Source organism: Lepidochelys olivacea, assembly GCF_965140295.1.
Source record: "Lepidochelys olivacea isolate rLepOli2 genome assembly, chromosome: 9".
Taxonomy (NCBI): Eukaryota; Metazoa; Chordata; order Testudines; family Cheloniidae; genus Lepidochelys; species Lepidochelys olivacea.
In genome coordinates this window covers 5,497,251-5,523,995 of record NC_140419.1, presented here as the reverse complement: position 1 = coordinate 5,523,995, position 26,745 = coordinate 5,497,251, and the positions used below count along the sequence as shown (strand labels likewise).

At 48.7% G+C, this 26,745-nt stretch overlaps 2 protein-coding genes across 2 annotated transcripts in view; one reads left to right on the top strand and one right to left on the bottom strand.

Moving 5' to 3' along the window:
• Positions 1 to 1,861: 1,861 nt before the first annotated feature.
• On the bottom strand, positions 1,862 to 8,950 carry DYNLT2B (dynein light chain Tctex-type 2B). The gene is made up of 5 exons (XM_084639586.1): positions 8,793 to 8,950; positions 6,528 to 6,661; positions 4,752 to 4,821; positions 3,218 to 3,281; positions 1,862 to 2,318 (listed from the first exon to the last, which is right to left on the bottom strand). Exons 1-5 carry the CDS (start codon positions 8,858 to 8,860, stop codon positions 2,271 to 2,273), a joined length of 384 nt encoding a protein of 127 aa, XP_084495712.1. The 5' UTR covers positions 8,861 to 8,950; the 3' UTR covers positions 1,862 to 2,270.
• LOC311526480 (programmed cell death protein 1-like) overlaps positions 6,675 to 26,745 on the top strand; it is a 35,491-nt gene continuing 15,420 nt past the window's right edge. Inside the window, exons 1-2 of the mRNA XM_084639579.1 lie at positions 6,675 to 7,478; positions 10,561 to 10,706. Of these exons, the coding sequence (XP_084495705.1) occupies positions 10,580 to 10,706 (127 nt within the window). The 5' untranslated portion in view covers positions 6,675 to 7,478; positions 10,561 to 10,579. The remainder of the gene's footprint in view (positions 7,479 to 10,560; positions 10,707 to 26,745) is intronic.

The following is a 26,745-nucleotide window of genomic DNA, read 5'->3' as shown; positions in this document are numbered from 1 at the left end:
TCAGTGATCCACCAGAAGGAAGGAAGAGAGACAAGATTTAAAACAAAGGGAGCTGCAGTAGTTGCATTGCTGGAAGAAGGGGGTTGGAAGTGAGGGGCGGGGCTTAGTGTGGGGCAGGATCCCCAGGCAATAGTGCTATGGGGCCTCTGAGATCCACAAGGGGGAAACATAGCTCATTTATGGAGGACTGTGTCAGGAAATGACAGGTTCTTACCATGGCTGGGGCCAGCCACTAGAGGGAGACAACCACATGCACTACGTCTCATATTACACGCAAATGTCTGCCTTGGGGCTGGAAACACGTTGCTTTGCCTTAAGGCCTGGGAGACCCTTTGTGTGTTGATGGATTCTATTAGCCATCAAAACCAAACCTAAAAATGGAAGGATGCTGCATCACAACTTGTACATTAACTTATCTAGGTTTCAGGGTAGCAGCCGTGTTAGTCTGTATCCGCAAAAAGAACAGGAGGACTTGTGGCACCTTAGAGACGAACCCATTTATTTGAGCATGAGCTTTGGTGAGCGACAGCTCGCTTCATCTAGGCAACTAGCATAGTTGGGGCAAAGCACTGTATTGCAGTATGTTTTCTCTAGAGCCGGAGCTGTTACATTTTTCTTGAAAAAGGGGGAAGATACCCTCAGTTAGCTTGGGTAGATTATAGTAGGGTTGTGTTAGGGAGTTCGATTTGACAGGAGCGTTAACCCTTTTGTTTGTAAAAATCCCATTTTCATAAGAAATCTAATTTTTCACAGTGGTTTGGTGAAAAATTAATTGGTATAGAAAGAACAAGAGTTTAAAAATCACCCCTCCTGGTCCCTTTTCACTGGATTGTCTCACTTTTCTTTGTACCTCAGCTTCAGCCAACTTGCAGCGTTAAAGCAAAATAAATTCCCAAATGCATGAATGGGTGACAGTCAGATGTGCTGATTGGTTGATACATAAAAAGCATATGAGGTCACTGCCAAGGTTTTGTAGCAGAGTTCAAGTTGGATGCAGCCAGGGTACGTATGGCTTTTGGGTAGCTGGTGGCAATTGGAGTGAAGCATTATGGCGCACTAGAGTGTGTTAGCTCTCTGTTGCAGGTGATGTGAAGGTGGAAAGGAATGCACACGTCTTTCCCTTAATTTCCCTGTTTTTAAGGGTTGGGATGGAGGGATGTGCCCTGCTGCAACCTTAACTGTCACTAAACGTAGTTTTTGTTTGCTAATTTATACTGTGGTAGCATCCAGCGATCCCACTCAACATTGGAGTCCTACTGTGATGAGCTCTGCATGGACAAATAAGTAGACTGGGTCCCTGCCTCATAGTGCTTAGAAACTGAGGCCACGATCCTGCAACCCCTTAAGCACATGCTTAACTTGGCAATGAGACAACTCACATGCTAAAGTTAAGCATGTGAGCTGTCAGTTTTTGCAGGATCTGGGCCGAATGTGAAACAAGACGCAACCAGTGAATTTAGCAAATGACAGGAAGGAAGGATGAGGGTAACGGTCATAGAATCATTAGTCACACAGCCTAATAATGAGTCCGACTTAATGGCTCTGAATCATTTAAATTGTTTTTCTTCTTAAATATCAGCTCTCCCCAACTGGCCAATTAACGTTAGCTAGATTGAACCATGGTTTCTTATAAGCATCACAGCCATAGGTGGTCTTGAGGAGGGATTTACAAGAGGACAGAGTAGTGGCCTTCTGGCCTAGCTGAAGGAGGGCATTCTAGCCATGGCAGGAAACATGGAGACATTTGTGGGAGAAGCAGCTATATGAACATTCAAGGCTGGCATATTTGGTGGAGTTGAGGGAGCAGATGCTAGTGCTAGAAGAGACAAGATCAGACACATAGGTATGGACAAAGCTGGGAAAAGGTATAATATATACATTTGTATTTATTATATTACATTGATCATAAATATTTATTACATTATGGAAACAAGTCACTACTAATAAAAGCAATCTAGTCCTTTTAAGGCACTATATCTGGCTCCTAGGAGTTAATAAATCCATTTTGCACAAAGCAGGAAGGATGATTAAAAAGACAAAAGAATAACAATATGCTACAAAGCTATATTTATACAAGCAGGAAAGAAGAGGAAGTTGTGGACACATCAGTGTATTATAGAGATACAGTGAGCAGGCTTTGTACAATTGTAAGTCTGCTACTTTGAGAAAACATGAGTACACTCCTCCTTAGTATAAATTATTGAAGAAAACCAAACAAAATAACTCCTCTCTAAAATTACTGTAGTACTTTTCTGCAGTCTTCACTGGCATCAGTAATAGAAACAGCCAAATGCAGCTACCACGCAGAACAGACTGTCCTGAGAAAACAATAGAGAAGCATATTAGTTTTAACAAAAGTGTACTCCTCTCACTGAAACAAGTGATCATATTGAAGCCCAACTAAAAGTTCAAAGATTACATTTTTGTTATGTCCTTAATTTGGTATAAAGAAAATCTAGACAAGAACTTAAGAGTGTTTAAAAAAAAAAACAGACTAAAACAACTTGCACACCAAGTTTTTGTCTTTTATTTTAAAGTCATTTTATTATCCACTAAACTTAGAAATCCTGATGCTGCACTAAATGGTTAAAGATGACAAATAACACAGGTTCAAGTTTTGCAGAAGACATCCTTATGGTATCTGATTCACTTTTAACTGCTTAAATACTTAGAATGTAAGCAGGGCTTTTCTTCTTCACAATACTTTACAAACATTAATTCTCAGCACCCCAATATTATCTTCATTTTGCAGAGGAGTTCAGTGACTAGTTCAAGGTCAGAGGACAGTCAGTGGCAAAGCTCAGGATATCCTGGTTTCCAGTCCTGTACTCTGACTAGCAAAGCATTAAACATGGCCTTAGGTAACTTTACCTCCTTGTGCTACAGTTTCCCTAGCTGTAAAATGGAGCTAAGAATACCCACCTCCTTTGTGAAGTGCTTTGAGATCTTGGATGAAAAGCACTATGTAAGATCTAAGTACTGTAGTATCATCATCAAGTGCTTTGCTGAATAGGGACAGACTGCTGAATTGGGGCCTATACAAATTCCACTGCTGACTATTGGTATTTTTTTCCGTATTGTCTTGGTACTTAGTACAAACAAATGGCCTAGAGGTTAATGTATCAAGTCCACATTCTGTGATCAGAACCTCTCTCTCTATAAATACACACAGAACAGATTCACTTAATTTTCCCCGGGAAAAATTGCAAATACTCACATTAATAAAAACATCCTGGGCATAGTTGTCAGTGTCAGCATCCCAGAAACACCGCGCAGCCATGCTAAACAAATGAATTGGGATAAGCCATTAACACGGCAACCTGGGGGGGTAAACTGAGATATGAATACCTGGTCACTACTTTCCCTGAAAGCCAAGAGTTGTTTTCCTTTGAAGAACAAAACCAGCTCATTTGGACTTGGGAATGTGACTTTGTGCTGGATGAAGTTGATGTTTTTCAGAGAGTTAGGGAGAGCATTACTTGCAATTTCCCCACCTCAGACACTATCCGAGTCAATAAGAGCTCAGGGCGGGCCAACTTGATACCCCATAGCAAAGAACTTAAGGTTTTAAGACCAGAAGGAACCATTATGATAAATGTAGTCCATCCTCCTGCATAACAGGCTAGAGAATTTCCTCCAATGGTTTATACACCAAGTTAAGGGCGCCAGAACCTTGTAGAAGTGAGGGGGTCATCAGTGCTGGAACTGGGGGGGCCCAGGGGCCCTGCCCCCCACTTTTTAACATGGCTGTAGTTTGGAGAGTAGGGAGTTGCATTGCCCCCCCAGACTGGAAGCCTTGGGCAGCTGCGGAGCAGCACCGGCAGGGGATGCACTTTGCAGTGGTGCTGCCCCCCTAAACTTCAAGCCTTCGGCCAGCACCGCCCCACTGCCCTCCAAACTACGCCCGTATTAAGAAGTGGGGGGGCCATGGCATCCTGGGCCCCCGGTTCTGGTGCTGTTGCCTCAAGCTCAACAACACAGGATTCATCAGATTGGATTACATCATTGGTCCATCGAGTTTGGTATCCTGCCTCAGACAGTGGCCCGCATGGAGATGGTTTAGAGGAAGGGGACCACCACACACACATTATATCTCGCCAAATGTACGTGATGTAATGCACAGGGAAGAGGTATTCTTTCCTGATCTCTAATCAGCTTACACAAAGGGTATGAGATCTGATTACCCTTATCTGTTGCATTTATCTCATTGAGGAGCACACAGATACTGAAGATAAACCCAGCAGATACAGATTACCTACTTCCTGGGTTGTTCAACACGTTCTTTTCTTAGCTCAGCACTAGTGGAAGCCACAATCTTTCTATGTCAACATGTAAGAATTCTTCTCTAATCACCAGCATTTGGGGCCATATTTTCAAGTGCTCAGCACCCACAATTGAGGTCAGATTTTTAAGAGAATTCTACATGTTGGGTGCTAAGCTCTTTTGAAAGTCTAGATACTTATTTGGGGGCCTAAATGGGAGATGGGCACTTTTGAAAATCTGGCCCTTAGTAAATTGCTGCCTAACAAGAGGATACGAACAGCCTTGCTTTGCTAATTACAGCAGAGAGAACTCTGTGACATGAGCTATGTTTTAAAGATTTTAAGTCCAGAAGGGACCATAGTGATTATCTAGTCTGACCTCCTGCAGAACACTTGCCTGTCTCAGAGAGTTAGGAGCAAGGTTGTGTTGCTGTATTAACTCTTGAGGAGGATGACAAAAGCAAGACACCTGAAATGCACAAAACTTACTTCACTCCTTCACCTCTCTGTTCTCCAATCACAACCTGCACCACCATTTTATATCGGTGAAATCCCTCTGCTGCAGAGTAAGAGGGAGAAAAATGAACAGTTTCAAAATGGAAGAGTACAGAATTTTATTATAGTCAGACAGGACACAGGGAGAGAGCTATTTATTTTGTAACTAGAAACTCTTAGTTTCCAATGGGCAGTGAAATGAATGCTATGTACAGTAGATAAGCTGCCTAATGGCCTCACTTTCATAAGTGCTGAGCACCAGAATCTGATTCAAATAAATGGGAGTTGCAGGTGCTCAACACCTTTGAAACACAGGATAGGGAGAGGAAAAACCTCTCAAACAGATACAACAAACACCAACCATGCCAATTAGACAACTTTCCAGGGTTAAAAAAAAAATCCCATGAAAACAAATGGGTCAGAGTAGAAGCGAGGCTGTTACATGAAACCCAGAAGTTTCAAGTCATCTGAATTATTTTAAAATTGTTCTGATCTTGAGGAAATTGATTGCTGTTTCTGCCATGTATTACTAGTATCTTTAACATTCCTGTTTTAGTAGTAGAGCATGAGAGCATGCACAGATCTGAGCTACATGACTACAAAGCTGTCTGGTTCTATTCCAAAAGAACAGCAAATAGATACTGTTCCATCAGGTATAGGTGATACCAATTTGGTAGAGGGGGTGAAACTGGCAACTCGCCAGAAATGCAAGAGCCAAAACAAATTTGCTTAAAATAGAACACTGCCTCTATCTTCAATAAGGCAAGACTCCAGCATGCTACACTCCATTTGTATCTCCGCTGCAAGATGCAGTGTGACATGCGAGATCTGGTAGTGCTCACAGCGTCATTCCTTATTCAAGATGACAGCAGACACAGAAGTCAGGCAAAATCCTGTGGGCTGTATTGGGCCACTCCTGCCTCAGGGCACCATGTATATCTTTATAAAGCACTGAAATCAGGTCCTGGGTATAGCTCAGACGACGTATGCTACATAATCTATTTTAAAATTAGCATCTCTGTAAGGGAGATCTAAAACACACTATTAATGCAGGAACTCATGATATTCTGGTTCTCTTGCTGCAAAGGCAGACAGCAGAGAGAGTACAACCCTATTCCCAAAATGATAATGCTGACTCTCATCTGTGTAGTTATTCCAGAATTGGATGTGGGGAACATTTAATGGGTCCTGAAATAACTTCTGGAATCGAAACATGCAATGTTCTGAAACAACACTGCTATGCTGCAACATGCCATCAGTACATGATGATGTCATGACCCACAGCCTCTTGCTCCCTAGTCTCTTACCTTTCCCTCAGCTGCTCCCAATGAGTCTGATTCCCAGTGTGGTCCCTTTGGACCTGATTCTGATCTCATTTACACCAGGCTAAACCAGGAGTGATTCCATTTATGGAAGTGAGGTCAGAATCAGGTCCTGGTCTCGCTCTCCAACTCTCAGTTATGCCCCTTCTTCCATGCTACCCATGCTCCATGCATTCTACTTCTTCCATGATACTTCCTAAGCTGATCTCTCTCACCAGTGGGTCTGTATGTAATCAGATTTGTCTGAATTAAATGTTAAGATCCTCAAGACTGAGACCAAGTTGTAAAGCACCATGTACATATATACTAGTTTATTAAATAATATAGAGTTGTGGTCAGTCATCAGTGATCGAGGAGTTTTAAAAAACAGAGGAGAGAATCAATACTTGCAAAAGAAAGGAACAAATTCAGTAAGGAAAGAGGCAGTTTCCCCACCAATCCTCATTACCTTTCAGTCTATCTTTAATTGTCTCTGATAAGGACTGTGTAAGCCCCGGCGTTTCCTCTGGGTTGTATTGCACATTGGCTAGATTCTCTTTCAGTATCGCATGGATGCACTCTTTTACTGCAGAAGATCGGAATCTAACAGGGGAAAAAAATCCTAAATCTCAGAAAGTTCACAGTACAGGATGAAATGTAGCTATGTGGAAAAATTCACCTTTCATTCTCGGCAAGTGGAAATGCATTAAAAGAGCAGCAAAAGTGGAAGCTAGTTAACCAACCTTGCAAAACTGTACACACCCACCAGCTCTACATTCTAGTCAGGTAGATGGGCAAATAAAATCTAATACTGGATCATAGTTATACTGTGATAGGGTGGACTAGGCCCAAAGGCCCCCTGCTGGAGGAACTCAGGGTTCTGCCGCTCCCATCCCAGGAAAGGAGCAGTAGAGAGGCCTCCAAGCAGCTTAGAGTGGCTGCAGGGGAAGCAAACAATCAGGGCCCAGGAGGGCCATATAAGAAGGGCTGCAGAACAGAGCAGTAGTTAGTTGCTGCATGGAGCAGGAGAAGAATGGACTGGAGGCCTGGAAGAACAGCAGAACTATGGACAGCCAAGTCTGCTGGCAGGGACTTGGGGGGGCTCCTGGCTGGCTGCTAGGAACTGAGCCTGAGGAGGGCTACAGAAAGCTAGTGTCTCCAGGGAGGAAGCCCTGGGGATATGGCCCCATACCAGGGCTGGACTATATAAAGGCTAAAGCCAAAGGAGGGCTAGAGAGAGACCACCAGAGGGGTACTGAGCTAGGTCTCTGTGGACTGTATACCCAAGAAGGGGTGTGTGCTGGTTAACATGCAGACAGTGTCACATGGCCGGAGGGCTGAGTGCTTGAGAACCACGGAAAGGGGGCTCCTGACCTAAAGAATGCTGAGATGCCCAAACCGAAGGGGGCACTCCTGAGAGGTGGGTGCCAACCCTGTTACACATACCTCCAAGCATAGATGAGAAGGGTAACTGTCCACACCCACCTTCCCTTCCCCACACAGAATTGAGGGGACAGCGAATGGGGGGCAATGGCAACCTTTCCTCTGGACCTCACAAAAAACGGTGTTCAGGGAGGTGGCGGGGGGAGGAGGGATGGGGCAGGACTGAAGATTTGTGAGCCAGAACCTTGATTCCACCCCCCTCCCCAGGCCCTCGCTACTCCCCACCCTCCAGGGGCCCCCTAGCCCCCCCACTCCAACATCTCCCCACCCCCCAGGGTTCCCCACTCCATCCCTCAACACCTCACTGCTCCCCATCTCCCCCAGGATCCCCCCCACTCCATCTCCCAACACCTCCCCGCAGCCCCCCCACTCCAACACTTCCCCCCACCCCCCAGGGTCCCCCACTCCATCCCTCAACACCCCCCAGGGCCCTCACTGCTCCCAGCCCCCCCCAGGATCCCCCCCACTCCATCTCCCAACACCTCCCCGCAGCCCCCCCACTCCAACACTTCCCCCCACCCCCCAGGGTCCCCCACTCCATCCCTCAACACCTCACTGCTCCCCATCTCCCCCAGGATCCCCCCCACTCCATCTCCCAACACCTCCCCGCAGCCCCCCCACTCCAACACTTCCCCCCACCCCCCAGGGTCCCCCACTCCATCCCTCAACACCTCACTGCTCCCCATCTCCCCCAGGATCCCCCCCACTCCATCTCCCAACACCTCCCCGCAGCCCCCCCACTCCAACACTTCCCCCCACCCCCCAGGGTCCCCCACTCCATCCCTCAACACCCCCCAGGGCCCTCACTGCTCCCAGCCCCCCCACTCCATCTCCCAACACCTCCCCCCAGCCCCCCCACTCCAACACTTCCCCCCAGGGTCCCCCACTCCATCCCTCAACACCCCCCAGGGCCCTCACTGCTCCCAGCCCCCCCACTCCATCTCCCAACACCTCCCCCCAGCCCCCCACTCCAACACTTCCCCCCACCCCCCAGGGTCCCCCACTCCATCCCTCAACACCCCCCAGGGCCCTCACTGCTCCCAGCCCCCCCACTCCATCTCCCAACACCTCCCCCCAGCCCCCCACTCCAACACTTCCCCCCACCCCCCAGGGTCCCCCACTCCATCCCTCAACACCTCACTGCTCCCCATCTCCCCCAGGATCCCCCCCACTCCATCTCCCAACACGCCCCCCCACTCCAACACTTCCCCCCACCCCCCAGGGCCCTCACTGCTCCCGGTCCCTCCCAGCCCCCAAACCAGGGCCCTCCCAGCCGGCCGCGGCCGCTCACTTGTGCTGGAAGGCCGGCCGCAGGCTGTACGAGTTCTCGAGGCTCGGCGGGCCCAGCGGCTCCCCCATGGCCACGGCCGCGCCGCGTTACCACAGCAACCGGCCCTCCCCGCGGCCGGCGCTCCTCGCTTCCGCTTCCGGACTCTGTAAGCCTCTGGGCCCCCCCCGTCACGTGACGGGGGAGCCGCGCGAGCCAGTGCCCCGCCCCCCCAGCGCCGCGCGGCACCGGGCGGGGCGCTGACTTCTGCCGGCGGGGACGCGCCCTTGTGCGGGGCGGAGGCCTGCACATCTGGACGGGGGGGGCCTACGCCCGGGGCCTGGGGAAGGAGGCACATCTGGCTGGGAGGGCAGGGGCCCAGGGCTTGGAGGAGGGAGGATGCACATCTGGATGGGGACGGAGGCCTGCACATCTGGACGGAGGGGGCTTACGCCCGGGGCCTGGGGAAGGAGCCACATCTGGCTGGGAGGGCAGGGGCCCAGGGCTTGGAGGAGGGAGGATGCACATCTGGATGGGGACGGAGGCCTGCACATCTGGACGGGGGGGCCTACGCCCGGGGCCTGGGGAAGGAGGCACATCTGGCTGGGAGGGCAGGGGCCCAGGGCTTGGAGGAGGGAGGATGCACATCTGGATGGGGCGGAGGCCCGCACATCTGGATGGGGGGGCCTACGCCCGGGGCCTGGGGAAGGAGGCACATCTGGCTGGGAGGGCAGGGGCCCAGGGCTTGGAGGAGGGAGGATGCACATCTGGATGGGGCGGAGGCCCGCACATCTGGATGGGGGGGCCTACGCCCGGGGCCTGGGGAAGGAGGCACATCTGGCTGGGAGGGCAGGGGCCCAGGGCTTGGAGGAGGGAGGATGCACATCTGAATGGGGTGGAGGCCCGCACATCTGGACGGAGGGGGCCTACGCCCGGGGCATGTGGAAGGATGCTCATCTGGACAGGGGGGCATGTGCCCAGGGAGAAACGTGCACATCTGGACAGGGGACCTGCGTGCCAATGTAGGAAGATGCCCTAGAGCGACTTTTTTGGTTACACGCCTGCGTGGCAGCCTGCAGCGAACTGGGAAGAGAGGTGACTGACAAACAGTTCTCTAGTCTAGGCCCAGACAAAGCCTGCGGGCATTCAGTGAACAGCAACAAAATGCCTATGACTGAAAGGGAGGTGGAAAGAGATCCCCGCCCGTGATACATTTTGTAGTGATGAAATTCAGTTAAAAAGCAGATATTTGGGATAAAGAGTTGAAGGGACCCACTTGTGGACAAATACCAAGTGGGGCTGGTGAACATTAAAGATCCCATGGTGCTACTGGTAAAAATAAAAGTGCTGATTCTGTTGTCTTGACCGAATTCCAGCTCAGGCAGCTGCCTTTTGCCTATTTAAGTTCCTCCTGCAATTTCAACTAGGTGTGTTATTCTTTACTTCCTGTCCTAAAGAGCTGTGCTCTGTGAAACAGCTGCCTGCCCCTGTTCCATTCCCAGGAGCAGGAGGGGCTGCACTGCAGTGGTTGATGAGGTGAGCCCTCTCTGCTATGGGATCTGGTGGGGTAAAAGATGATAAGGAAATGCAGGACCTTACTTAGGAAGGAACAGAACAATGATGGCAGCCTTTGCTTTGCTCTCGCCTGTGAACCATGGTGAAGAAGGCAGAAATAGTGTCTAAAGATAAATGATCTCACAGCCAAGTGGGTTACAGGGAGCTGCAGTTGAGCTGCACAGCAGACTCCCATGCAAAACACCCACGCTAAGCTTTTTTTCCTCTCTCACTACAGTGTGAAGCATCGCCTGGAAATGATCTTCTGGCAGATCAGAAATCTGTATCATGTCTCATCTCAAGGAGGAGTTACTCTGCAGTTTGCTGTGGGTACACAAGTGTATCTTCCTCCCCATCGAGTCATTGGTCGGAGGAAGGAGCGGGGTAGGCAGCTATCCTCTGGCTGTAAGTCAGGACTCCTAGGTTCCACTCCCAGCTCTCCCACTGACTGGCTGCTGGACCATCCCAACCCCCATCCCCTTGCTGTGCTTCACGTTTCGCCATCAGGGAAGTGGGTCTAAGACAGTAGTTCTCAACCAGGGGTCCGGGGCCCCCTAGGGGACCTTGAGTAGGGGTCAGGGGGGCCTCCAAGGAGGGCCAGCATTAGACTCCCTGGGGCCCAGGGCAGAAAGCCAAAGCCCCACCGCATGGGGCTGAAGCCCAGGGCCCTGAGCCCCGTCACTGAGGGCTGAAGCTGAAGCCTGAGCAATGTAGCTTCATGGGGGCCCCTGGCAATTGCCCTGCTTGTTACCCACTAATGCCGACCCTGGCTTTTAGATGCAGAAAAACAGTTACCGTGGCACAGGTGGGCCGTGGAGTTCTTTATAGCCTGTTGGGGGGGGGGGCTCAGAACAAAAGAGGTTGAGAACCTTTGGTCTAAGATTCCATATTTACCTGCTTCATAAGGAGGCTGGGAGGATGCGTGGGGAGTACATTGGAAGTGCAAAGGCCTACAGGGAGCATCTGCCTGGGAGTCAGGAGACCTGGGTACTATGACGTAGAGGTAGGGGGAACTTCTCTGCTTTCCCTCTACACGTGAATCCTGGGGTAGGATAACTATAAAACCTTAAACGAACTAGGTCCACCAAAACCATGTGGGATACATGGCAGGATGTCAGACGGTTCCATGTGCAGAGGAGCTAGAGAGAGAGAGAGACTGTACAGCCTAATCCCCATAGTGCTGAGCATTTTCGCTCCCACCTACTTCCATAGGAATTTGCAGTGCTCAGCACCTTGCAGGATTAGACTTCTTAGAAAAAAACAGTAGCCACTATTTGGTAGAAATATTCTAGACCGAGGCAGTGTCTTGGAAACAACACACCAATAAAATATGACTTTTAAAGGCCACCCCCTGGAGAGGGTCCTACACATCAATGAAACCTCGGAGAGCCCAGAAAGAAGGAGCCAGCCTGCAGGGGGAACAGGAGGGAGGTGTGCAGTGACTGTGGCAACATTACTCCGCAGAATCTTCACCCCCCTAGTTGGGTTGCAGATCATTTATACAACTCGCCTGCCTACTGGCATTTTCCTTTCAGTTCTTTACACGTTGCCCTGTACGTTTAGGTGCATATGCTCACACCCGGGGTGGCTTAAAGATGGATCGAACTTTAGGCAACCCGTGTTTAAAAATGTTGGCCTAAGTGGCTTGCTCCAGGTCAGAACAGTGAGTCGGAGGAAGACGCTAGGAGAGAACGGTTTGACTTGCCGTTCCAGAACCCTTGGAGGAGACCTGGTTAATTGACTTCCTATTAGAACTCTTTTTTGTCAGTTTCCCACTTTTTTTGCTCACCAGACTCTTCGCTCGCTCCCTCGGACCCCTGATCTCTCACGTTTATTTCTACGTCCCCCCAGTGCTGGGTGTTATTCTTAGCCTTTTTTTCATGGCAGCTGCTTTTCCATCCCTGTTCTGATTCCGAGGCACAGCAAGGCATGGAAGGAAGAGCAGAGAGCCCCATTCATCAGGGGTTGGTTGGGCTTCAAAGGGTGAGATTAAGGAAGGAAGACGATAAGTCGTGTGGTAATTAAGTAACAAACCATGATAATAAGTAGCTCACTTTTCCGTCACACCTCCTCCTCCCAGCACAGGCCTATACCTGTGTTACTGGAAATGCAAGGCCGTAATATACCTTATCGGAACTTGTTTAGTTGTTGTTGTTTTTTTAGCAGCCCCATGCTACTTTCTTTTTTAAAAAAATGAATCATTTGATTATTTTTATTCAAGGGGAAGTGAATGTGGCTGAATGGTGATGGTGTGAGATAGGACTCCTTGCTAGGGAGTCAGCCAGGAAGAGGAGATGCTCAGAGGCCTTTATGTTGCATACCCATTGTGGGCGCATCCAACAACCCTGCCCGGCCAGCGTCCTCTGCAGGGCTGAATGGAGGACCTCTGGAGTTAAAAGCATGAATCTCAACTGCTTAAGCTAAAGAAGCACATACGCCCGCGCAAAATGTATTAGGAGCAGCCCATGGAATGAGAGACTCAAAGGAAGAGATTTCGTAGCTCATTTCCCAGTGACCCACGCCCTCCTGGGCAGGATTGTTCCCAGCAGTACATGCCCCAGTAGGCTATCCCCATTTAATTACAGAGTGGGGCGAAGAGAATGGAGGGGAGTGTGGGGAGTTTGAGGGGCAGCCGAAGTCGTAGTTTGATTACACTGGCAAGGTTGGGAAGGACTGCTGCATGCTCCATCTCACCATGCTACAGGCCACCAGAAGGTGCAGAGAGACCCAGATCTGCAGTGCATAGCATCACTGTGGGGCCATATCTGCACAGAGGGTCCAGCTAGTCATATGTTCTTATCTCTAACAGGGCCATGTCCTCCCTCCTGCATGCAGCCTCAGCACCTGGGATATGCTCGGGGGAGGAACATGACAATCCTCTCCCCTAACAGGGAGGGGAGAGATGGCCATGGCCATTCTGTGCCATTGTGGCTGCCCTGCACCTGCAAGGGGAATGGCTTCCTCTGCATGCCGGGGTACAGGACTTCATCAACTTCACCCATGCCCCTTGTGTAGATTCTCTCCACACCACCCGCTGTGCTGGTGAGGCCAGCGTCGGGGAAAGGATTTGGCCCACGGGTTTCTTCCTAAACCCCTCATATGACGCCTCAAAAAGTCCTGATTCGTCATGCAGGAGTGTTTCTTTTCTTTTGCCCATTGTGGTTTCTGATCAGCAGCTCCTTGCAGGTGTCCCAAAGGAGGCTGGCAAACAGCCAAGCTTCTAACGCTATCTTCTTCCGAGCAGCTCACATCCTGCTTCCTTTTTTGTTTATCTTGATACAACCAGCATCATGAGGACGTCTCGTGGGTACGGTGCGTGGCACCTTGCCTCCACAAGGGTCTCAAAGCATTTGTCGAATGGGTTTAGTCACTGCTGAAACTCAGCCATCTCTGGAGTGGAGTGGCGCATCTACCCTAAACAACAGGTGAGGGTAGGAGGTGAAAATGACTGTCTCCAGCTGAAGCTGCTGATTGGAGACCATTATTACCCAGCTTGGAGTTTGGCCATTGGGGATGTTCACACCCTGACTCTTGCAAAAAGTGCCAGGGAATCTTCGGTGATGACAAATGGACAAGACCGTGGCGTTGCGTCAAAGATGGTACCTCTGACGGCCCAGCTCCCCCTATCTCCACAGGGAGAGGCTGCAAATAGTAAAAGGACACGTGTTTCATTTTTCTGCATCATTGCATATACTTTCCAAATGCAGTGGAGTTAACTGCAGCGGGAAGTTCCCTTTAGTAGTTCAGATTGAATGCCTGGGACTGTTTGTTTGTTTGTTTTCCAGTGTCTTGCGGTGCGTTGCTGCTGTGTTTTGTGGGTGCCGGGCAGCCTTTGCTTGACATCTGCCTGTACAATCTCATGTTTCCCATTCAAACCCACGCCTTTCCTTTTCAAATAATGACTAATTATTACCTTTTTCTCTAGCAGCAACAGATCGAAACTTCTGATCTCCTTGTAAAAGCACAGCCCCTTCAGCAAGGGGGGTGTCTTCTGCATAACTTGTCAATGAGTTAGCAACGCACAGAGCATATGCGCTACAGTAGACTACCAAAGGAGTCTGTGGAATCCCCATTATTGGAAGCATTTAAGAACAGGTTGGACAAACACCTGCCAGGGACGGTCTAGATTTACTTGGTCCAGCCCAGCACAGGAGGCACCTTCCAGCACTACATTTCTGCGATTCTATGCTTGAGAATATATTGTCATGAACTAGCTAGCACCAGTGGCCCCTATTGCATAGACTCAGACCTGCTCCTTTCTAGGCAATGGGTCTTGTACTGCTGACCCTATAGATATTTTCCCTCTAGTTCATGAGATAGGATATATGGTGGGGCTAAGCAGACAGCATTGCTTGGAGCAGGGGATCTGATCTCTGTTACTGCTGACATATTCCCGCTGTGGCTGTGATTTGCAGCATGGTGGCTCCTACTTGCCCAGGGATTGCTTTCAAGTCGATCCCGCCAAAAATGCCCACCTGGGATTTTACCAACCTTTTCAGTTTGGGGCTAAGCCCAAGGGAGAGATAGTTCAGCCTAAGGAATTATTTTGGACTTTGTAGTTTGTCTAGACCAGTCTGAAATGCCCCAGGCGACAGAGTTAGTTACAGCTTCCTTAGGGAGACGAGTCCACAGTCAAACGGATCTCGCTGCCAGGCCGGTTCTTGCCTTCAGAAGGGTAACAAACAGGTTATAATGGTTGTGCCTACAGGCCCTGCTCAATGGCAGTACCCCATTGTGCTAGGTTAGTGGTTCTCTGCTGGGGTACACAAGGGTCTTCCAGGGGGTACATCAACTTATCTAGAGATTTGCCTAGTTTTACAAGAGGCTCCATAAAGAGCACTGGCCAAGTCAGTACAAACTAAAATTTCATACAGACCATGACTCGGTTATATGGCTCTATATACCATACGCTGAAAGGTACAGACAATATTTATATTCCAGTTGATTTATTTTACAAATATAGGATAAAAAGGAGACAGCAAGCTATTTTTCAGCACTAGTGGGCTGTAACACTTTTGTGTCTTTGTCTGATTTTGTAAGCAAGTAGTTTCTAAGTGAGGTGAAACTCGGGGGTATGTGACACAAATCAGACCCCTGAAAGGGGGACAGGCGTCTGGAAAGGTCAAGAACCGCTTGGCTAGATGCGGTACAAATGCATAACAACAGAGTACCTGTCCCAAGGAACCTGGCTCCCATCGTGGAGCAATCACACTATTGCTGAGAAGCAGTGCTAGGTTTCTGAGCCCAGGCTAGGCCCCTGTGACACAGTTTCTGCAGCACCACGATTAAACCCACTGGGCCTGCCTTCCTAGGTCTCTGTTGTCACAGCTAGGCCACCTTGGCTCCTACATACAGACCACACACTATGCATCTGAAACCCTTTCAATCACCGCAAACCGAACAAAGGAAGCAGCCTGCCCCGAGCTTGCACTCATCAGAACCTCACGAACATTCACTTTGCAGGAGGGATTGGACAGTTATAACCTCAATAAAGCTAGAGGAAGGATCTCATTAGGGCCCAATCCTACAACCCTGCTTGCAAGAGTCGGCCTTACAGGAGTGGTCTAATTAATTGCCTAATTAAAGCTTCCAGGGTAGGCCCTTACTCTGGAATATATGATAGGTGCAGATAAAGGATGCCCAGCATTTGTGAATAAACTTGGATGGTAGGAGATGATGGGGAGGGCTATCAAGCTAGATTTGAAGCCCTGTGGTCCTGGCCTGCAGAGACATTAAAGATCCCTGTGTAATATTTATGTGCTGGAAGCTTGCCTTGCTCTCCTGCCCCTTATCACATTGTGCCCTGTCTTCCGTCTGAGCGCCCAGCTGCTTCTCTCTCCTCCAGAGGTGGTTGCATTTCAGTGGTAAAGTGATCCCAGAAACCAAATCCTGATAGTTTTACCCTCACAAGCAGCCCCACTCACATCAACGGGAGGGGGAAGTCCCTGTCTGTATTTTCATGAGTCAGGGGAGAAGGAACAGGCCTATGGAGTTTGTGCAGTGCCTTGGGGTCCTGCAGGCCAGAGAAAGGTTGAAAAGGGCTTCCAGCAGGAAGGCTGGTTTGAGGATTAACACTGGATGGGAACTAAGGAGGGCTATGGCTCTGCCACAGATGCCCATTGTGACCTTGGGTACGTCACTTAAGGTATGTCTACACGGGCTTGGAGTGAGTCTCCCAGCCCAAGTAGACCGGCTTGTGCTAGCAGCGTGAATGTTGCAGCTGCCGCGGGGACTTGGGCTAGTCACGCAAGCTCAGACCCTGAAGGGCCCAGGGCTAGTCTGAACTGCAGTGCAAGCTGCCACGTCCACACTGTTCTTTCTGGTGCTCTAGCTTGAGCCCTCTAGTCTGTTGTGCTGGGTAAGGAGGGTCACTCCCAGTTGCAGCTTGGACATACCCAGCGTGTCTTGGGGATGGGCCTCTGTTACCCATCTGTCAAATGGAGCTAATAATCCCTCCTTTGTCTGGCTTGTCGATGTAGACTGCGAGCTCTCTGAGGAAAGGATTGTCTCTAATGTGCAGCCCTCTGGCCCGTTGAGCTCAGTCTTTGTTGTCGCCTCTAGGTGCAATTGCCGTACAAATTATAACTGACTATTACTATCGCTGTCCTGTAGATTCATTGCTGGGTGAAGACAGTAAGCAGTTTAATTCATTAGCTAGCATCCCCCTGATTTTTGTCATACAAAATCGCTCTGGGTGTTTGGTGTTTACTCCTTTAAAATATAAAAATGCCCTCTGGCTCTTGCTGCTCCTTACTCTCAGCTGTGCTCTGAGCAACCTGGCCCTCTTTCCCCACAGGGTCCGCTGTGCGCTTCATGCAAATCAGCTGCACAAACCCTCCTAATTTCTGAGAAATATTTGAAAAGCACCAAGCATTCTGCGCCTTTATTTGCAAACACTATTAACCATTTCCTGTTCCTGCCCCAGCCAGCCTCTGCTGCTGCCATTTGATTAAATGTGCCTTCAGTGGCTCTAATTTAAATGGAAAAAAAGACTCTCAGAGGGCTGCAGGTTTCTATTTCTGAAACTTACGATCCCTAAGTCCTTCTGTGTCCTCCCGGGGAGCTAAATGGACTGCAGAAGCGGCTGTAGTCATTGGAGCTGCTCTGTACCCCAAGGCCCCAGGGTACCACTAAAGTGCCCAGTGTACCGGGTCTTGGAGAGAAGCCCTGGTGGGTGCTAATAACCACTCAGGTTTATAGATGGGCTGGCAGGAAAGGGTGCAGTTGCCATAGGTACAGAGTCTTAAAGAGTTACAGAGTTAAAGAGCTCCCCCATGAGTGCTGTGTGATGTCCTGCAATCTTACAGCCTAGTCCACAGGCGGCCCTGCGCACCACTCCGAGGGCTTCTCTCCTGCTGCCATGCGGCTCCCTCTCTCAGAAAGAGCCCAGCCACCTCCTGGTTCAGGACCTTTCCCTTTCCCTGGCCAGGGGAAGGGGAAGTGCAGTGGGGAGAGGGCTGAGGAGAGTTGTGGTCCCCTGCTTTGCAGATCCACCATATGGGCTTGCAAATTCCAGCTGTGACTGAGAATGTCTGGGGTGTGCCGAAGCATTTTTTTTGCTCTCCCAAGATTCCCCGGTTTTGACATTCCTTAAAAAATATCTGTGACATTTTTAGCCACTCTGGGCCTGATGCCAAGCCCGTGGAAATGACGGCAGAGGGACCTGCTCACAACAAGGGGACTGTGAGCTTCGCAAACAGGGCAATGGGGTGCAGCGGTATGGGTTGAACAATTTCGCAGAGAGCCATGGGCCTGCTCCAGCTCCCAGTGATGTTAGTGGGAGTTGTCCCTGGGAGTTCCACGAGGGGGGAAATCGGGTGCCTTGAAGACCTGGCATGTTTAACACTTTCCTTGCTGGAGGGGACTGAAGAACGGCAAGTACTCACTCTCCTAATGAGAGTTAGGGTTCTGTGGTATGGTCATAATAGGTGGGTGGGGTCCCCAGATTCGTACAGAAATACTACATCCTCCTCAGAATTATTATAGAATCATAGTATTGTCATTATAGCTAGGGTGACCAGATGTCCCGATTTTATAGGGACAGTCCCAATTTTTGGATCTTTTTCTTATATAGGCTCCTATTACCCCCCACCTTGTCCCGATTTTTCACACTTGCTGTCTGGTCACCCTAATTATAGCTATTTATCTATTTGTATGTTTGAACTGGTTGAGATTTTTCAGTTTTTGTTGCTGAAAAATGGCCTTTTTATGCACACACAAAAAAGTTCATTGTCATTTTTTGATGAAAGCTGAATTTTTTTGGTTTTGTTTTAATATTTTGCTACCCCCGTTTCTCTTCCTTTTCCCCTCTTTTTCCTTTTTTGCCATCTTTCAGAGTCCAAGTGAAAACAAGGAAAGAAATCATGGGAAGGGGAACGGGGGTGGGGGTGGGGGTGGGGGGAGGAGGAGGAGGAGAACTGATAACTTAAAATGTTCTGTACTGAAAAGTTTTGTTGAAAAAACTATGGAAACGTTGGGAAAGTTCTTTCTGAGAACTTCAAACTAAAAATGTTCTCAAACTTTTCAAAAACTTTGCTTTGATTTTTTGACCAGCTCTGTTCTTTCCTTCTATGCGTTATACTGTGCCCATCCTTGTAATCTCTTTGTGCCTTACTCTTATCATAGGATTCCAGCAACAAATGCCAAGGTTGTGGCTTAGGAAGAACTTTCTGGTTAGCCAATTTTTAGTTATCCAAATGTAGGAAAAATCATGTTTTTCATCCGTTTTTGGTTGCTGCCGGTTTCAGAATGGAAGAGTTGGTAAGGCAAATTCTGATCTCAGAGACGCTGATGTAAAACCTGGAGCGAGTCCGTTGAGCTGATTGTTTTAAGCTGGTGATGCATGGTGCAGTGGTGATGCACAGAAAGACTCAAATCACCTTTTAAAAATACATATTAAAAGTGTCAAACAACAATCATGCCTATCCAGACATTTGGTCATGCACCGACTGGCTATTTCTCCCTCTTAGAGAGATATTACCTAATAAGGAGAGTTTGCCAGGCTTGAGCAGTTTCTGTTATGTACTGAATAGATGTGACATTACCAAAAATGTCAGGTATTTCTGAAAGGGAAAATAATTACATTGGGGTGATAGTTATCAAAGCACTTTTAGAATAATACCTGGCGATTTGTGCTCTATTTGCAAGGCTAGCAGTTACCACATTAGTCATGTAGGCGTTTGTTTATAGCTCATGTGGATCGATTAAATACAGCTCCTTCTGGGTATGGCTGCAAAGCTGCTAGATGCAAACATGGAGCTGTATTATGGTGAGGTGCAGCCAATACTTACTCATGTACACTGGCCGCTTGGCATCTGCTCCAAAACCCTTCAGAATGTGGGGTCTAGACACTGCACAGGGTTGCCCTAGGGAGTGTGTGGTGCTGTTCTTTTTCCATTGGGGTTTGCAAGAGAGGGAGGCAAAAAACAATGGAAGAAGCGTGCTGATTACATTGCACTTCAGGCCCCCCACCTGTAAAGCAGGGACAATAATATTTGCTTGTCTCCTGGTGGCGGCGGCCAAACTGCTAAATTTCAAAATGCCTACAAAGCACATTGGGTGGGTGCTAGAGAAGGGAAAAAGGGTGTAAGAAGCCCATGGCCATGAAGGATCTTCATGGTGGCCCCTGTGCTGGACCCTATGGCCACTGAGCATTTAATGGAAATGGTGAGGATAGAACCCAGACCTTCTTTTTCCAAAAGCGCAGGCCACTACCCCTTGAGCCGAAGGAGAATCCCTTTTGCCACTACATGGCCTATGACACACAGCTGAGCTGTTCTGGTTCCATCTAGTAGAGCGGATCGATAGCTTGTGGTTTGATCCCAAGTCCACTGAAGTCTTTCCATTGATGACAGCGGGCTCGGGATAGGCCTGGAGTCACCAGCCAATTTATTGTATGATATTATTGCTAACAGAAACACATTTTGTAGCAAAGGCTCTTTTTGTTCCCTTGCAAACATGCTGGCCACTTGCTCAGCCCCCTTGCCCCTGGCTCACCCCCTCACTCCTGTGGCCATGCCTGCTGCTATTCCAGCCCACAGAGCTCCATCTTATTTGTTAAAACTAAAAGGGGAAAAATGTTCTTCTGATAGGGTTGCCAGGTGTCTGGTGTTCAACCGGAAGGCCCAGTTGAAAAGGGCCCCTGGCAGCTCTGGTCAGCATCGGGCCGTTAAAAGTCCGGTCGGTGGTGCTGCAGGGCTAAGGCAGGCTAGTCCCTACCTGTCCTGGCACGTGCTGCGCCCTGGAAGTGGTGATGAAAAAAGAAACATTTTATACTGGAACAAAAGAGTTGATATGTGTCTGGATTTGCCCTGGACAATGTGCTTATCTTTTCTATTCAAATGATTTCCCACAAAGCTCGGCGTAGAAATTACTTATTTTTTCTGTAAAAATGCCTATAATTTTGGCTGCAGATAAGCGTGATGCTGTGATGAAGAGAGGCACTGGCCATTCAATTAATTGCTCGATAAAGACTCTGAAGACTAAGGCACATCAGCTGCATTTCTAAGCAAACAGCAGCCTGCTACGCACACCATACAGATTCTTCTCTGCAAATAATTGTTGCCCTGGCATCTAGGGCCACAGGAAATAAAAATCGAAACACAGGTAACAGTCCAGACCATGAATTTTGCCTGAGTCAAATGGAATCCTCACGTCAAAATTTCTGAGTTCTGGTCTAAATTTAGAAGCTGTAAGTTTTGAGTGGATACAGCAGTTTCCCTACCCCAGACAAAAACAATTCCCATGCTCCTTATTTTTAGGACGTGCTGGAAAGTTTGAGCAATCGTGCTACAGTCTGAATCAGACTCAGACTTTCAATGCATAGCTATAACGTCATAATGTGGGCACGCTGCAGTATATAGAGATGAGACCTATCTAAGATACAATGTAACAATTTGTACTTCTGGAGCATCTTGCATCTACACATACCCAAGCACTAATAAACCCTCACCACCTCCATTGGAGGCAGGAGGTTATTACCTCCATTTTACAGGTGGTGAAACTGAGGCACGGAGGGATTACACACTAAGTCTGTGGAAGAGTCAGGAATAGAACCAGGTCTCCTAACTCCCCGTTCTGGACTTTGACCATGAGACTGTCTTACCTCTGATATTTAGTTACTAGAACTGGTTGAATTATGTGTTGTGAATAAATCGCTGTGTTGTGAATAAATCGCCTCTGTTTGATGGCCAAATATTCACGAACAGGTCCTGATTATGCAAATGTCTTTGTTATCCATAAATGTCCATTACCTTGTTTGGTCCAACAATACCTGCGCTATGGAATGTTTGTGAACTACAACTGGTTCGTTATTCATATGTGTGATTGGTCCCTTACATCACATGGTATTGCTTCTAGGTTCTGGATTGGATGATGCAAACTTTTAAACAGGAAACTAGCAAATAGTGAACCGCACACACTCCTGTTCACATGCAGATGTGGGTGTCTGTTAGGGTTGCCAACTTTCTACTTGCACAAAACTGAACACCTTTGCTCCCCCTGCCCCACCCCTCCTTTGAGGCCTCACCCCTGCCCTGCCCCTTCTCTGAGGCCCCACCCCCACTCACGCCGTCCCCCTTCCCTCTGTCGCTTGCTCTCCCCACCCTCACTCATTTTCACTAGGCTGGCTCAAGGGGTTGGGGAGGGGGTGAAGGCTCTGGCTGGGGGTGTGGGTTCCTGGGTGGGGCCAGAAATGAGGAGTTCTGGGTGTGGGAAGATGGCTCCGGGCTGAGGCAGTGGGTTGGGATGCAAGAGGGGGTACAGGCTCTGGACTGGGGGTGTAGGTTCTGGGGTGGGGCTAGAAATGAGGGATTCAGAGTGCGGGAGGGGGCTCTGGGTGTCGGGTGGGCCTGGGGATGAGGGGTTTGGCCCACGCTCTCCTCTATCATGATGACGTGTGTGGGGGAAGGGGGCACCTGACAAAATTCTCTGTTACACACTCTATGGGCACCCACCTTTACCACTCTAGGGGCATCCACCTTTACCCTTCCATGGGCTCAAGGCGTAACTCTCTTAATTTAGGCACCCATCCTTGCCCCATTCCTAGGGCTCAGGAGTAACCTTACACCGTAGGTTTGCAGGGTCTTTTACCAGTGAAAGAGCCTTACACAGTAGTATCCTACTTAACCTCTATTTATTACCAAAACAAAAGAATGCATTTGCTAAACATACAATGCTCACCACACCCAGTCTCAATAAGACAGATGAACTTTTCTTGATGGCTAGTCAGGATCAGGTCACCTGGGGGACTCCAGTTTCTGCAAGGTGTCATTGGCAGAGTGTTGAAATCTGGCAGCTCTGGGGCTGTGCCCTGCAGTTGGTTCCCAAGAACTTCCTTTTGGACCCCAGTTTATATAGTGAAACTTGAGTCTTGCTTAGCTGTACCGTAACCAATCATTATACTAAAATATTACTAACCAATCCTAACATATTGTAACAAAATTCTCTAACCAATCCTATCCCACCACCTTAATTGATTTACACCTAGCAAAATTAATTGTGTAACAGACAGAAAGAATCAAAGAACCAGACAGAGACCATACAGACAAACAATAGAGAAGTGGGGACCATAAAGATAAAACAATAAAGAAATGAGGATTTCACAACCACAACTATTGATCAGTGGTTTCTTGCCTGACAGAATGCTATCAAACTAAGTTTTCTTTAATCATCTTAAGATCTCTTTCTTTATCTGGTGATGGTGGACAGGATCGTCTTCTGAACAGCCCGATATTACATTGTTTTAATATAATTTAGATGGAATGTGAGGATGTGACTTTAGTGCGCTTTCCTAATATGGCTGCAGACACGGGCCTTAGGCCTTACAATATGGCTACAGGAAAAGGCCTTTTCCTTACAGGGCCAAATGTGAGCAAGTGGCACTGTGACCCCATGTGCCAGGTTGCAATGCCACGCACACAAATTTGGGCGAGGGGGCCAGGCCAAACCTGAGTGGTGCTGTGATCCTGGAGGTCACAATGCTGGGTGTGGGGAGCTGAGCTCAGCTAGCCCTGCAGGACAGAAGCTGCAGGAACTGGGACTATGGTGTACTTAGTACGGTGTACTTAGTTAGTACTTATTATGTTAATGTGTATATTATATATTGTGGGTAAAACATATTTAATAACTCAAGTGTTTTGTACTAAAGCTATTCGCTGGATTGCAACAGGCCAGCCGGGTTTATAAACGAGTTCTGAAGGTTGAGAGCCACCGTAATAGAGCTCCAGGAGGATTTTAGGGAAACAGAATATAGTTACCCCAATTAAGAACTAGCCAGTGCCCCAGGCTAGAGAGGAAAGAAGGAGAAACCCAGGGGGTGAATAAGAGCCCTGGGCTCCTGTCCCTGAGGAAGGGCGTACCAGAAAGGTGATGGATAAGGAAATGTGATAAAGCTCTGTGGTAAAGCACAGTGGGCCATGAATGGCTGCAGGGTTGCAGTTAACATCTCCCCCAGATGGGGGCACAAGAAAAGCAGAAGCCGTGGGGAAAAGTCTCAGATCGGGTTTGACATTTCAAGCCCTTTTTTGGCCTCTTTCCCCCCCAGACTCAGCGTCTGATGCAGTGCCTCCCCCCACAGACACACACGCTCATGTGCAATCAAAGGCCTCGCATTTAGCACAATCAGCCTTTTTTTCCACAGCTGGTAAAATCTAATCCAACAAGCCCGGTTAGAGTGGGCAGCAGCCGCACGGGTAGAATGCAGCCGAAAGCTGGTGCCCCGGGGAGCCTGGCCTCTGTGATATTTTAGACGTTTCTACCTTGTGCTTAAGGAAGAGGCCCTTGTTGTGGCATTCTTTTCCACGCGTGCAGGGAAAGAAGACAAGGGACAAATCAAACCGACCAGCAAGTGTTGCCAAAGCAGCGGAAAGTTGCTGCTGCTGGGGTGTTGCTGTGTGGCTGCACTGGGGCAGGAGAGAAGCCAGGGGAATATCTGAGGGCTTGTGGAGGGGCAGCGCTTCAGAGTCAGGGACAGGGGGCAGGCAGAATGGGCTGTTGGAGAGGCCTGTGAAGGAGCAACAATTGCTGGAATTGTCAAGCGAGTGTTCTAGGAGCAGGGACAGATTAACCCACCCCAGGGCTCTAGGCAAACATACAGTTCTCCCACCCAGGGCGGATGCCCGCCCCACACACCCCATAGTGACGGCTCCTCTCCCATGGGGCTGGGCCCGGCTCCCTGCTCGGGGGGGTTGTGACCTGGTGCATGGGGTTCCGGCCCTGCTCAGGTTTCGGCAGCTCGTCTGCATGTGAGTGAGGCAGGCCGTCCCTGTCACTAAGACCTTGCACAATGTCTGCATTTGGGACCAATTTTCAAGTGTTCATAAAAAACCCAAGCCCCAAACCCCTAGAACAAAAACAGGCTGGATTTTTGATGGACACTTGAAACCTTCCAACTCGCTTAGATAGATGCTAGAGAGAAGGGGCCTCTTTTTTAAGGTTATGGTGAGGCCAAAAAATCTCCAAAGAACGCTCTTTCTTGTGAGATTTTGGCCCAAGAAGGCAGAAATCTCACAAGCTCACCTGAGTTCACATGATTTCTGCTGTGGATGGTTACTGACATTTCAAGAACGCAGAACACAAGTTTTCCTTGCCATTAAGTTCTGTCTCAGGACACTAGCCCAGATTCAGCCTCGGGTCTAAACCCAGATCCCTGGCGTAATGGGTTTCCCTTTACCGCAAGCGCGCTTCCTCCTGGCCAGGCATCTAGGGTATCTGCCTGGTCTGACACCCCCTTCTGTCTCTTGTTTGTGCTGTGTCCCCGTTCACGTCCCAGGAGCTGCAGTGCTCCCTGTTGGTGGCTTGGCCCTCCAGCCAGGTCACCATAGTTTTCCCCTTCACGGGTTTCAAAGTCTCACTGGACTGGACTGGCTGTGCAGGTATCGTTCCCAGCAGTCCTCCAGTTCAAGGCTATGCCATTTTGTCAGTGGCTGCTAGGGGGAACACCGGCCTGCCCACTACTCTGGGTTCCAGCCTAGGGACCCTACACTCCACAGCCAAGGTCTGCTCCATCCCAAACTTTGCTGCTGTGTCCCTAGACTGCTTCCTACTTGTCTCTATCACATTTCCTTATCCATCACCCTTCTGGTATGCCCTTCCCTCAGGGAGAGGAGCCCAGGGCTCCTATTCACCTCCTGGGTTTCTCCTTCTTTCCTCTCTAAGCCCAGAGAGTGCCTGCAGGCTTCCACATGGCAGCTCCCTGCTACTACAAATTTCCTCTCTTTATAATCCTTTCCCAACTTCTCTCCCACCCAAGCTTCATCGGCAATTAGTAATTTATAAACCCCTGGGCCTCCCCCCAGGTGCAACTGAAAGGGTTCATTAGCCTCTTCTGGGCCACCTTAACCTTTTCAGGGCTGATGTGGGATGAACATCCCATCAGACCTACGTTACATTAGATATGCTCCAGCCCCAGATCTGAAATCTTACCATTTGGCCCATCTCTATTTAGCAGACTGGCCCTGTGCCATCTAGACCAGTGGCTCTCAATCTTTCCAGACTACTATACCCCTTTCAGGAGTCTGATTTCGCTCATGTACCCCCAAGTTTCACCTCACTTAAAAACTACTTGCCTACAAAATCAGACCTAAAAATACAAAAGTGTCCCTGCACACTATTACTGAAAAATTGTTGACTTTGTCAGTTTTACCATATAATTATAAAATAAATCAATTGGAATATAAATATTGTACTTACATTTCAGAGTATCGTATATAGAGCAGTATAAACAAGTCTGTATTAAATTTTAGTTTGTACTGACTTCACTAGTGCTTTTTATGGAGTCTGTTGTAAAACTAGGCAAATATCTAGATGAGTTGATGTATGTACCCCCCGGAAGACCTCTGTGTACCCCCAGGAGTATGCGTACCCTTGGTTGAGAGCCACTGATCTAGGCCACCCTGATGCTGGATTTGAATGCTGTCATTGAACTAACCACAACAGCCCGGTTCATTTCTGCAAGCACGGAAATTTATCAGATCACAATGACAAACAAGAACAAATCACAAATTTTCCCCTGAGACTTTCTAAAGGTAATGAGCTTCCATTCAAGAGATGCAGGAAGAACCATAGAACGGGGCGGTTTCATCATAGTTGATTTCCTATGCAAATGTTAGTCAGCACAGCAGACACATAGAAGCAAAGTTGGTTAAGATGGAAAAGACTGAGGTGCTATGGGTCATCTGTCATAGCTTTTTCTAAGGCCCTTTTTCACACTGTGGTATCTAATTGTCCTCTAGCCCTCTTCCTTGCAAAACTGGCCTTAAGATTTTCTGTACACAGTTCCTTTGTGTGTGTGGGAAGCACCTTCTGAATATAACATTTATCTTTAGGTTTCAGAGTAACAGCCGTGTTAGTCTGTATTCGCAAAAAGAAAAGGAGTACTTGTGGCACCTTAGAGACTAACCAATTTATTTGAGCATGAGCTTTC

What these genes read in the sequence shown, in the direction of transcription:
- DYNLT2B (XM_084639586.1), bottom strand. Translation starts at nt 8,860, where the DNA reads ATGGGGGAGCCGCTGGGCCCGCCGAGCCTCGAGAACTCGTACAGCCTG. An exon ending in CAGAGAGGTGAAGGAGTGAA is followed by an intron (nt 3,282 to 4,751) that starts GTAAGTTTTGTG and finishes TCATTTGTTTAG; the next exon opens with CATGGCTGCGCGGTGTTTCT. An exon ending in CCCAGGATGTTTTTATTAAT is followed by an intron (nt 2,319 to 3,217) that starts GTGAGTATTTGC and finishes TTGTTTTCTCAG; the next exon opens with GACAGTCTGTTCTGCGTGGT.